The sequence below is a fragment of the Leucoraja erinacea genome, chromosome 1 (assembly GCF_028641065.1).
Source record: "Leucoraja erinacea ecotype New England chromosome 1, Leri_hhj_1, whole genome shotgun sequence".
Taxonomy (NCBI): domain Eukaryota; kingdom Metazoa; phylum Chordata; class Chondrichthyes; order Rajiformes; family Rajidae; genus Leucoraja; species Leucoraja erinaceus.
Window position 1 is genome coordinate 96,011,060 of NC_073377.1, and position 13,359 is coordinate 96,024,418.

The 13,359-nt window shown below is 41.9% G+C and overlaps 1 protein-coding gene across 4 annotated transcripts in view; it reads right to left on the minus strand.

Moving 5' to 3' along the window:
* shroom3 (shroom family member 3) overlaps positions 1–11,287 on the minus strand; it is a 426,943-nt gene extending 415,656 nt beyond the window's left edge. For 2 of the 4 annotated variants that reach the window (XM_055639569.1, XM_055639560.1), the window contains exon 1: positions 10,337–11,285. In XM_055639569.1, the coding sequence (XP_055495544.1) occupies positions 10,337–10,486 (150 nt within the window). In that variant the 5' untranslated portion in view covers positions 10,487–11,285. Of the gene's footprint in view, positions 1–10,336 lie in introns of all 4 variants that reach the window. The other 2 variants (XM_055639577.1, XM_055639552.1) reach the window with 2 other exon arrangements.
* Positions 11,288–13,359: the final 2,072 nt, after the last annotated feature.

Here is a 13,359-nt window from a genome sequence, read left to right on the forward strand (position 1 = left end):
ACGTATTAACTTAAATCACCCCACGCCAGCTAACGTAATTTGATTAGATGCAAGTTTAGAAAAACCTCTTACATCTATAAAGTGGAGGAGTCCAGTTGGGGCACAAACCCTCACCACATTTAAATACCACCTGAATGAGCACCTGATGCAATGTACAATGTTGCAGACCGAGAGCGGTGAAGTGGCACGAGTCCAACCAGGCTTGTATCAGCTGGCATGAATACAATGGGCCGAATAGCCTCCTTCAGAACATTTTGTTGGCAGGCCTTAGTTCAAGGGTTTAACTTTCCTTGGGGAATGTGGGGAGGAGGACTTGCCCAGCCTCTTGTGCCATTTGTGAGCCAGGAGAGTTGAGGCCACTTGCTGTACACTTTTTAAGGAGCAAACTGCATACTATGAATTACAGTTGTGTTAATTGCTCTGTGGTTCATATTGGGAACTCTCATCTTAAGTGATTCTTGAGTAATGAGAGCATGCACCTAAATGGCATTAGTGATCCAATGACCTCAGTGACTGTGGAATTAGAATTTGTTATAAAATACACCACATGCTAGTTTTTTTTAAACTACGTGTAGTCCAATGATCAAAAGCATTTATGAATTTACAAACAAAATTACACAGAATAGAAAAAGACTGACCGTACACTTTATCCACACCCCTCACGATCTTGACTCAATAAGGTCATCCTTCAGCCTCCTACACTCAAAATAAAAAAGTCCCAGCATATACTACTCCCTATACCCGCGAGTCCAGTAAGAGATCCTGGTGAATCTCTTCCTTACCCTCTCTAACTTAATGATATCTTTCCTATAGCTGGGCGACCTTAGCTGCACACAGTACTTCAAGTGTGGTCTCACCAATGACTTGTACAGTTGCATCATGATATGCCAACCTTCATACTCACTTCCCAATGAAGGCAAACGTGTCGAACACCTTCTTCACCACTGTGTCCGCCTGACCCACCACTTTGTGAGAATCATGTACCTGTGCCCCTTGTGTTGTAACAGTGTATTGCACGACACAAAAAAAAGACTCAAACCACACAACTCAGTCAATGACCAGGATTACACATCTCAGTCCCACAATATTACCTCACCTTAAACTTTTCCATGATCCACACTCATTACTAAACCTTCACTTTGCAAACATCCATCTTGATGCTTTAAATTCAAAGCACTTGCCAACATTTGCTAATTGTTTGAAACTATCACACACATTATGTCATCACCAGCCCTAATGACTCCAATACTTGAATTTCAAAATAATTATCTCCAATTACAATTAACTTCATCATCTTGATCCACCAGCTCTTGAGCAAAAAACAAACTACTGGACAAGCAGCATCTGTGAAAGAAACGGGCAGATGGTATTTTAGATCAGGTTTCTTCCTCAGACTTGCATCTCTTGTGTTTCCTACTCCAGTTTCTAGCCTATGTATTCTCCATTCCTCGAATAACATTGAAATAGTTTGCTGAAGAGATCCTAACAGTTGTTATCAGATCCCTAAGCTTCAGAATACCCTTGCTTTATTACATCTAGGCTGGATTACTGTAACGCGCTCTATTTTGGTGTTGCTCGTTCTTCACTGGCTCGTCTCCAGTTGGTTCAGAATGCTGCTGCTCGCCTTTTAACAGGGACTCGAAAGAGGGAGCACATATCGCCAATTCTGGCCTCCCTACACTGGCTCCTGGTGCACTTGCGAGTTCATTTTAAGATACTATTATTTGTTTTTAAATCTCTTAATGGACTCGCCCCGCCTTACCTCTCTGAGCTGCTCCACCCATACGCTCCTGCCCGGTCCCTCAGGTCAGCTGGTCAGCTCCTCCTGGAGGTACCGAGGTCTAGTCGGAGGCTCAGAGGGGATAGAGCCTTCCCTGTTGCTGCTCCGGCACTCTGGAACACCCTGCCGTTGCACATCAGACAGGCCCCCTCACTGTCCATCTTCAAATCCAGTGTTAAAACACATTTGTACTCCCTGGCTTTTGACCATGCCTGAGGCTTTGCTTCTGTTTGTGGTGTTTTTGATGTTTCTTTATTTTACATGTCTTTTCCTACTATTTATTTTGATTGTTAGTTTTGGTGTGTATTAACTTTTTTGTCAATGATTAGTGATGTACAGCACTTTGTTGCAGCTATGTTTGTTTTTAAAGTGCTCTATAAATAAAATTATTATTATTATTATTATTATAAAATAAATCTAAAAAAGCCATACTTTTGGTTCATTCCCTTGTATCTTTAAATGATAATTTAATCTTTCTGAGATTAATATCCCTGCAATGCTTTATTATGCAGAATGCATCGTACTGAGCAAGGTGGTCTCAGGTCGCAGTAGCAATTTGCACCTAAACGTGCCCTTAGCACAAAATAACATCCCAAGTATAGTACCGTAGCATAATTTGATAAATCACGTGACAAATGAGAATCACGTGACAAATGGTCTTGACTTGAACTTGAAGCTTGAAAAAAAAAAAATGCTGAAACAAAAACCTGATTTGACAAATACTCAATGCCCTGCTGGTTATTTCTTGGTTAAAACCGTGACTATTTTCCCAATCAGCAAATCATATTTGCAAACCCTTTGCACCGGTGAAAAATTCACAGGAATACTCATTTTACAGTATAATTAACAACGTGGATTTAGTTTTCAACATCAATATTTTCTGCACTTGTCTCATGAAATAACATTTTCACCTTTACACAATTCCACCAGAAAATTCAGCTATTAGAGATTATTTTAAAAAGATGTTATGCAACAAAATGTGACAGCAATTATATACCAGGAAGGCTCACCCACCCGACCTCCATCCCTTTGCTTATTTATTCCTGCAAATTTACTTATTATTGTGACTCAGTGGTGACAATTGACCTTGAAGACTGACTGCCAAGGTCATCTTGTGAGGTCATCTTGTGAGGTCCAGCTGGCCATGTGTGATATTTAGGCCTCAACAGGGAATCCCGAGGCCCAATGCCCGGAAACCCTCCAATGGCCTATTGACAGCTTCATGCTCGTAAAAATGCAACTTTTTTTTTTTTTTTTAAATGTCCAAGTCATCTGAAGCATTTAAAAACTCAGGCGTATTTAACTTGACAAATAAAATATTAAATACATCCAAATACGAATTGAACTAAAAAAATAAATGAAAATAACAAGCCACCTACCTTTTTATACGAGAGATACCAAATGGTGCTGTGCTACTTATGGCCCAGCTGGCATAAAGCCGAGGGATTGTAGACAAGATACACCCAATTTGAGTTTAGTTTATTATCACATGCAGAGGTACAGTGGAAAGCTTTTGTTACATGCTAACCAGTCAGCGGTAGGACAATACATTATTACAATCAAGTCATCCATATTGTACAGATGCATGATGAAGGGCATAATGTTTAGTGTAAGATATAGTCCAGTAAAGCTCAATCAATGATAGTCAGAGCGTCTCGAGTGAAGTAGATCATAACTCAGGGTTGCTTTCTAGTTGTAGGTAGAATGGGTCAGTTACCCGATAACAGCTGGGAAGAAACTGTCCCTGGATCTGGAGGTGTGCATTTTCACACTTCTATACCTCGTACCTGCTAGGAGAGGGGAGAAGAGGGAGTGGCCAGGGTGTGACGTTCTTGATTACGTTGGTGGCCTAGTGTAACAATCAGCTAGAGATAAGTCCACGGAACAATCAAACAGTCAACCGTCCCTCTAACTTCCACGTTTCAATGAACAAGTTTAGAGATCAAAGGCAAGCAGACTTCCAGGAAGGATGGCATCAGTGATTCCCCATGGATGTATGTTCCAGCCCAGTGTCAAGCTTCAAACTTGCATTAGGGGGGGATGCAGTACAGGTTCACAAGCAAGTCACAGGGGTGGGAATGGTTATACAACAAGGATAAACTGGGAGGATTAAATAAAGGGGCAATTTGACTGAGCAAGTGGCAATTTGAGGGAGTTAATAAGAGACACAAATTTCTGCTGATAGGGGCGCCTTCAACAAAATGAAATACTTAAAACCACAGAGGAGAAAAATACATTTTTTTCCCCACACTTAAGAATGAACGCGACATGGAATTCATGCAAAGGTGGAGTAAATCATTTCAATATACAGTCAATAGAAATTTGCAAACCAAGGGCACAAATGAATATAGATCAAAGGCAATTGGTAGGTTTTAAGCTGCAGGTCTGATCTTACTGAATTCCGGAACAGATCAATGGCATTGAATGGTTTTCTCCTCATCTTGTTGCCATGACAACAAATTCAGAACACCTATGAAGTAGCAGTGTTAACCTTCCCATGGAAGATGAGCAGTCTTATTCCAGCTCCTCAAGTGCATATTAAAGATCAGAACTGACGTCAATACAATCTTTCAGCGAGCTATTGGAGAATGTTCTAAAAGAATGGAAGTGTTACAGTGTAACAATGTAGATATACGCCTGAAATTGAAAAGCAAAATAACATGTAATCTGCATTTCTGATTCGTTATTTATATTTCATCCACAAACCCACCTGATAACACAAGCAACTTAAAATACCGAATCTTGGAAATCCCACTAAGAATCCACTTAGAACACTAATCCACATCTTCAAAATGTATCTGACTTGTGATGGCAGCATTTTTGTGTTATTTTTTTAATCAGTTTAATGTTATATTTGGCTTAAAATATAATGCCAATACCTCTGAGCTCAATTCCTTTGGCAAAATAGTTTGTTCATGAACATTTCCCTCATCCTTCCTTAGGATGAAGTAACATCTTCATGAAACGAGAAATTAGTCAGTAAATATTTCAGTACTTTATATTGATAAAGTCAATTTCACAGAAATATTCCAATATAAGCAAGCAAGTCGCTAATCACTCTTGAATTTCATTATAATCAAATTATATACGAAGGAATTTATGCCTAAATAATTTATACATATACACATGTATAAATGTATGCATTCAACATAATATACAAGGAGTCACAAGTGAATTCACTCTCTCCACACCCAGGACTAATAGTTTTTCATTATGAAATGGTTTCAATGCAACTCAGAGCATCAATGTGAACAACAGTGACTGTGATTTGGAGACCAAACAATCCAGTTGATTTGAAGGTTCATTCCAATCTTCAGTTTGATTATTATGAGTCCCAAGTGTCAAAAGAGCCAAACTGAGAACGCCTGCACAAAATGGTCAAATTTCATCAATAAAATAAAAGTAAAAGTTCAAATTATATGACTTGCATCTGCTTTGTACTTTATCCCAAAACTTTAAAAGGTTTAATGCATGGGTACTTACCTGGAAAAATACATTTTACTATCTGTGTGATGTGAACACATTAAAAAAAAAAATGCAAACCCATAAATAAGTTTCTCGCATTCATTATTAATAAAAATCTACATCACAAGTCTCTTAACCTTACACACAGTCATTTTCCCAAGGTAGGGGAATCAAGAACTAGAAGGCACAAGTTTAATGAGAGGGGAGAAACATTTCACACGGTGGGAGTGGGAGGAGTACCATGGACAAGCTATCAGAGGAAGTAGTTGAAGCAGATATATATTATTAATTAAAACAAATTTGGGAAAGTACATGCGTAGGACGGTTTAGAGGGATGTGGGCCAGAGACGGTCGAGCTTCGATGGGACACTCTGGTCAGCATGGACAAATTGGGCCAAGGGGCTTGTTTCCATGCTGTACAACTCTAAGAGTCACCATTACTTGAAGCTTTAAACAACATCTCCTCTTATTTCCAGTACTGAATATCTTCCAATTAAATAGTTTGCTTTGAAAACATTTTTCATACAAGCTCTTAAAGTAAAATTGGCTGTGAGGATGTCTGGAATAGTTGTTTAAAAATATTCCCCTTTTACAGTTTAAACAAAGTAGGCTGGCTATGCTTTCTTGGCATTTCTTTGCCCATTCTGGACCACAGCCAGGATTCCAGCTGCATTCCGTATGTTCACTTCCCAGCTTCCATGAGACTGCTTCTTAAACATGGACCTTCATATCATTCTGGATGGAAGCCTCATGCACTCTCTTTTATTCTCCTTTTACAAAACGTTTCTCACTGGGCAAATAAAAAGTGCGTTCTCTGGCATGAATGACCGACTTCAGACAACTTTCACGAATTGTAAATTTGTACGTTATTATGAAAGAGACTGCCATAGGTTCAGACTTTTACAAGTTCACTAAAGGGAGACAGACTCTTTTTGGCTCCAAGTCGTCCATTCCCGAGCATTTCAATTCTAATCTTTGAGTGGAAAATACACCATGTTGCTTGACACAAATGTGACCCACTGTACCCTCAAAAGCAAGGAAGAGAAGGAGAGACTTGCAATTATATTGTGCATTTCATGTCCCTTTCAGATCATGACAAAATGCTTCAGATGCATTGAAGTAGTTCAGCCACTGTTGTTAAATAACGTCTTTGCCATCTTTCAAACGAGACATAAAACCGAGGATCTATCTGCTTTCCCTCATGAATATCAAAGATCCCATTGCATTATTTTGAAGAGAACTGGAGTGTCTCTCTCCCCCCCCCCCCCAATCCCCAATCTCTGGCCAACATTCATCCCACAATCAACATCACAAACAGATTATCTGTTCATTGTTGCGTTGCTGCAAACAAACAGGATGTCATGCTTCCTTCACTACAATAGTGGCCATACTTCAACAATACTGGCCTTAAAACTTTTTGGCACATTTTGAGATCAGAAAATCTCTAGCATAAATATAATGCTGGAATAAGAAGAAAATAATAAATTGCTTGAAGAACTCAGTAGGTCAAGCAGCATCTGTGGAGCCAAATGGTGGTCGATGTTTCAGTTCAGACACCTGCATCAGTGTCTTTAAACGTCCACCATGCCTCTGCCTCCACATCTCCCTCTTGAACCATTGAGTTCTTGCAGCAGTTTGTTTTTGGCTTCTTTCATTGTCGACCACCTTACACTGCTGGAAATGGACAGCAAACAATGATCTTATTATCACAGCAGGAACGCAGGACAAAATAAATTTTGATGGTCGTAGAATTTTCTATCAGTGATAACTAAATGCAAAAAAAATGAAAACCTTTCAATGGTTTTATCTGTGAAGCCAACTGCAAGACCCTGACAAATAAATGTAACACACCCAGAAGCAGTGGGAGGCACAGTGGCCCAGCTGCCTTACAGCACCAGAGACTTGGGTTTGATCTTGACTACACAGTTCAGTTCAGAGTTTGTACATTCTCCATGAGTGTTCTGTAAGTGCTCTGGTTTCCTCCCACACTCCAAAGACATGTAGGTTTGTAGGTTAATTGTCTTCTGTAAATTGTCCCTATTTTGTGTAGGATAGAAAACATAGAAACATAGAAATTAGGTGCAGGAGTAGGCCATTCGGCCCTTCGAGCCTGCACCACCATTCAATATGATCATGGCTGATGTATTGAACTAGTGTACGGGTGATCACTGATTGGCCTGTTTTCACATTGAATCTCAAAATAAAACTGATTTTGAGCTTAAGATTATAATAGATACAAATGTTGGAAAAAAAGTGTATAAAATTTGTATTTGTACAATGAACTAGAAAATAGTGTAGACTGGAGTGAGGGGTTAATAATCATGTTTTTCGAGGAAATATAATTCAACCTCTTAATGTTCTGTAATTCTACCTGGATAGGGTACCCAAAAGTTTATAGATTCTAAAATTACTCTATTCAAAATATAATTGTGAAATTCGAAATTCACAAGGTTCCCTGTACTGAAACACATTTATTGCTCATTGTTTAAAACGTCATTAGTGTATCTGTCAATACGTGGAAACAAGCAAATGCCTCCAAAGACCAGGGTCCGAACAGTAGAAATCTGAAGACAAGTGATTAGCAGATTTACTCATCGCATTAACTGTGCACAGCAATTTGGAAAGAGAATTAGGGAATTGAATAAACACAGGCTTGCATTTTCCCTATCCAAAGCTACGAGTTTGATCTGTGCTTTGGTCACTTGTTCCCTTTTGGGACTTAGAATTAAACTGTTTAGATCCATGATTGACATAAACATTCATGAGTTTTCTTGCACCATTAGGGCAACATTACAAATCATGTATATCAGGGAAGCAGTGGATCTTATGTTAGGTTAGGTTGGAAACCGAGCTTAAGTTTTCCAAAACAGCAAATGTTACTTTATAAAAATCAGAGCTTTATAATAACTATTGTATTATTTGTTTCAGTGTATGTCCATAGACATGCCATACATAGCCCATCTCCTAACGCAAGCTACTATGAAAGAGTTAGCTCTCAACACTGATTATCACAGCCTGATAAATAGTTTAAAGATAGCACAATTGCCTTATGCACCAGTGCTTAGTTCATTTTCTAATGAAAAGTAATATGTAGTTCTATATTTAGAAATAAAATGACACTGCATTGAATCTAAATATTGATGGATACACCAAGTCAAATGCCAAACTTCAGCTTCATTTGAGAAGCTTACTCATTAACACATCCATCCCTCTCTCATTATCAAGGTGCTGCTACAATTCCAACCTATTCCTGGATAAGTCTGTCTGAAGAAAGGTCCTGACCCGAAACATCACCTATTCATGTTCTCCAAGGACTCAGTTCTGCCTGACCTGTTGTGTTGTTACTCCGACATCTTGTGTCTTTCGTTGGTAAACCAGCATCTGCAGTTCCTTGTTTCTCCATTCTATTCTTCCTTTCTCAAGATGCTGACAGTCCATTCTATACTATCCAAGTGGGTATATTTTAGCCAACACCCAGATATAGTCGAGGCATGGTAATGTCATTCTGCTGTTGCTCATTGATGGGAAAATGAACAAAATGACCTCTATTCCATAAGCACGAAACATACCTCTAACATTCACTTGGGCAAAGACGTGCCCTTTAAATAGGAGCATGATTTATCTAGTTTCTAAACCTATTTACACAGGGTTCTTAAAGACAAAGTTGCCTCACAACACATTGTGGCAGTGAAATTATATATTTTTAATTTCCATGCATAAAACAAAACTAAGAGAAAACTAATTGTGCATCATAATACGATTATTGTCTGTCAGACAATCTCCATTAGAAAACTGCTGCAACTATGCAGCAAAGTATCCTCAGGTGAATAATCGGTTGGCACTGAAGATAGGCACAAAATGCTGAAGTAACTCAGTGAGTCAGGCAGTATCGCTGAAGAAAAGGAATAGGTGACGTTTTAAATCGAGACCCGTCTTCAGAATGAGAATCAGGGGAGAGGGAAATTAGAGATGTGGATCTGAGGAAGAGTCTCAACCTAAAACGTCACCTATTCCTTTTCTCTAGAGATGCTGCCTGGCCCGCTGAGTTACTCCAGCATTTTGTGTCTATCTTTGGTGTAAACCAGCATCTGTAGTTCCTTCCTACACACTCTGTTGGCACTATTCTGACAGATGTTGAAGCAGACAGGGATGACAGATAGATTTTCTCCTCTCTACCAAAAACAACTAAAGTCAGGAGAACACAAAGGACTGCAGATGTTAGAAACCGGAGCAAGAACAAAAACTGCTGGAGCAACAGCAGCTTGATTTCTGCTTTTAGGATCAGTTAATTTTGCACCTGTTCTACTCGTCCTGACAAAACTCAAAAAGGTGAAGACAAATGGGGAAATCATGAAAGTAGTGCAACCTCTTAATCCATCGAGCCAGCAATCAACATATTGAAGAAATAACCTGATCTATTCAGACAACTGCTGTTCTAACGAAGTAGTCAGCAAAATGCTGCAATTCGGTATTGCAGGTATTTTCAACACTGCTGCTGTTTCTGCACTTTTGTCAACCGACCTGTTGGGTGACCCTGAGCGGAGGTTCGGGTGCCACAATGTGCTGGTATGCGAGTGCATCCAAGTGATGCAGCTCCCAGTGGCAAGACTCTCACTCACACACACACGGCGTGTTTGCCATTAAAGCAGTGGGTTGTTGTGGAAACCGGATCCATTCTACCCATTAATTCATCACAGAGTTCCATCTCCCTTCCTTGCTCTTTATTCCAAAGGAAAGACGTGCTCCGGTAAGGATAACCCCGCCTCCAATCAATCTCATCTCATTCATTTAGCTCCCTTCCCCAACATGAACACGACAGTCAGGTAACACCCGCCAACAGACATGTCAGTGTACTGAGACTAAACCCCACTCAAAGTCGGCGTTTTAACATTTGTTTTCACCAATTCCAATGCTAAATGGAAATGGAAGTGACAATAAATGGCATATCTATATCTATCTATATCTATATCTAAATGTTTTTCTAAATGCCACGTTCCTGTGTACGAAATCCTGCAAGTGATTGAAAATAAGCGGGACCAGACCAAAGTGGGATGCACGTTTCTCTTTCGGCAAATGTGCGAATGGCCTTACCTTCGATATGATGAGCGGCTCCCCATGTTCAAGGCCACCTTTCAGCGTGAATCCCCACGGCGCGCCGCCCCGCAGGATCACTTCCACGCTCAAACATCCGCGCCTCCCCTTCTGCTTCTCGGCTCTCGCTCTGTAGATAGCCGAGTGCATCCTTCCCTCCACTCTGCAAACCCAGGTGACAATCCGTCGGCAGAGGCAGGCGTCCCAAAACGCAGCTACTGTTCGCAGCCAAATGTGTCCGCGGGCAAAATTAAATCTCGATCAGATGGGTTTACGGGACCCTTGTTGCAGCCGGCGAGCGGGCGGGCTTCAGTCAAAACCATTCCTCTGACCCCATCAGCTGCACCACGCCGGTACATTCCTGGATGCTCGCAGACATTTCCACAATATCTTCTCCCCCTCTCTCAACTTGGGAAAGTTAATGCACCGAATACTGCTTTGAATTATATATTTTTTACACGGTTGGTTTTAACAGCGAAATGTGATAGAGCAGAGAACCAGCAACTAACTGCCCCCGGCCGAGCTATATAAACTTTTCACTCTTGACCGCCTCGCCTCCATTCGGTTCACATCGTTACAGCAATGGGGCTTCTTGAGGAGGTAAAAGGCGCTTTCCTGACACCGCTCCTGATGTTCTCCAGCTACTGTCAAATAAAATGGAGCAGAGGTATTGCAGTCACCTGCGCCTTGTTTGTCCCCTACACCAGATCCCTTCCCCAACAATTGGACTGATTAAAGAGTCGGTGTTGTGGACGGGTGCAGTCTGTGGACAGGGCGCTGCGTGCGAGTTCGCTCTGCGGCTGGGGAGCCGGTGCATCCCTGGACTCGACGCTCCGCTCCTTCGCCGCCTGTCTGCCCTCAGCCGCTGCAGCGCCTCCCCCTTCGGCTGTTCCTGAGCTGCAGCTTGCCAACAGCGCCTCTCTCAGCTCTCTCTCTCTCTCTCTCCTGCTTTCCTCCCTTCTTTCCCGGGCGTCCTTCTGCTCAGCCACAGCGCCCTCTTGCTCTTTCCCACCCAGCGCCCTGGCCGGCTGCAGCAAGCCGCCCACTTCCCCCTCTGCACCGCTGCTGCTCCTGCCGCCGGCCAGGAAGTTTGGACGCGGACCGCCGAATGCGCCCGCCCCTTCTCCCACCTCGGTAAGAACCGCTGGAGACGCTGCCAATCCAAGTCCAACACCTGAGACGAGGTGTGGACCAACCTCACTAAATGAGGTGTCTGTGTTCAAGAAGGAACTGCAGATGCTGGAAAATCGAAGGTACACAAAAATGCTGGAGAAACTCAGCGGGTGCAGCAGCATCTATAGAGCGAAGGAAATAGGTGACGTTTCGGGCCGAAACCCTTCTTCAGACTGATCACTGAATGAGGTGTCTGCCTGCTTTGTTGAAATATCACAACACTGACCAATTAACAGTGGGAATTGTACACGCTGCAGTTGCACTAAATAAAATGCTGGAGGGACCTGCAAAATATAAACACATTGTTCTTAAATATTTTAAGTCTGAAGAAAGGTTCCGACCCGAAAAACGTTGCCTGTTCATTTCCCCCCCATACATTCTTTCTGACCTGAGTTACTCCAACAGTCGGTGTTTTGCTCAAGATTCCAGCATCTGCATTCTCTTGTGTCTCGTTCTGAAATATTCTATCAGAATGCACAATAATGCCTGCATCCCTGAATCTGATGAACAGATGAACGAGTTTGGCATAGATTCTATATTCCATTAATTTTTAGTTTAGTTTAGAAATGCAGCAAGGAAACAAGCCCTCCGAATCCGCTCCGACCATCCATCGCCAAGTACACTTGTTCTATGACATCACACTTTCGCATCCCACACACCAGGGGCAATTTACAAAGGCCAATTAACCTTCAAACCTGCACATCTTTGAAATGTGGTAGGAAACCAGAGAACCCGGAGAAACCCCTTGCGGTCTCAGGGAGAATGTACAAACTCTGCACAGACAGCACCCGTAGACAGGATCAAATCTGGGTCTCCAGCCTCCTGAGGCAGCAGCTCTACCGCTGTGCCACTCTTCTGGCATCAGGTCAAACGTGAGCAAGAAACTTGCTACTGATTGTCAACTACCGTCCCCCCCCACAGGTGGGAATCAGTACTCTTCTATTTTGAGCAACACATGTCAAGAGAATTGCGAGCATTTAATTGTCATATTATACCAACAACGGAGAAATGAAATTGATACTTGCAGCAGCATAACAAGCCTGTAGGCACAGTACTAGTAGATAACATACAATAAACAAAAATCAATGTTAATACCCCTAATACTAGTACATGGAAGAAGTACTGAGAGTTTCAGGGACACAATATATATGTTGTGTGGACATCAAAAACTACCACCTAGAGTGACCAAATAGCAATATGAATAACCAATATGGCTGAGTTCTGACACGAATCACTCCTCCAAAGGCTTCCCAAACCCTTTCCCTTATCTACAAGACACATATCAGAACCACGTAGGAATACTTTCCACTTGTCTGAATGATTGCAGCTCCAAGAAACTCAAGAAATTCACATCATCCACAACAAACCAGTACACTTGAATGACAACCCATCCAATAATTTAAACACTCATTCCATCACTGGTGCAACATGGTTACAGTATGTACTGTAACCGCCCGAGTTGCTGGGTTGAAGAGCTCCTGGAGCGGGGCCTACATCACTGCCCCGCGCGGCTTGGAATGGCCGCGGGACTCTGCGAGCGCACGCCGGGGGCTCTAACACCAAGACCCGGTGTGCGACCTTGCATCACCCGGCGTGGCTTTAATGGCCGCGGGACAATCGCCATCGCCAGCCGGGGGCTTTGACTTTGACTCTGACATGGGGGGGGAGAGTGCAGTGGAGAGATAAGTTTATTTGGCCTTCCATCACAGCGATGTGATGGATGTTTATGTAAATTATGTTGTGTCTTGGGTCTATGTGTTTGTAATGTATGGCTGCAGAAACGGCATTTCGTTTGGACCTCAAAGGGTCCAAATGACAATTAAATGTATCTTGTACCTTGTATCTTGTAT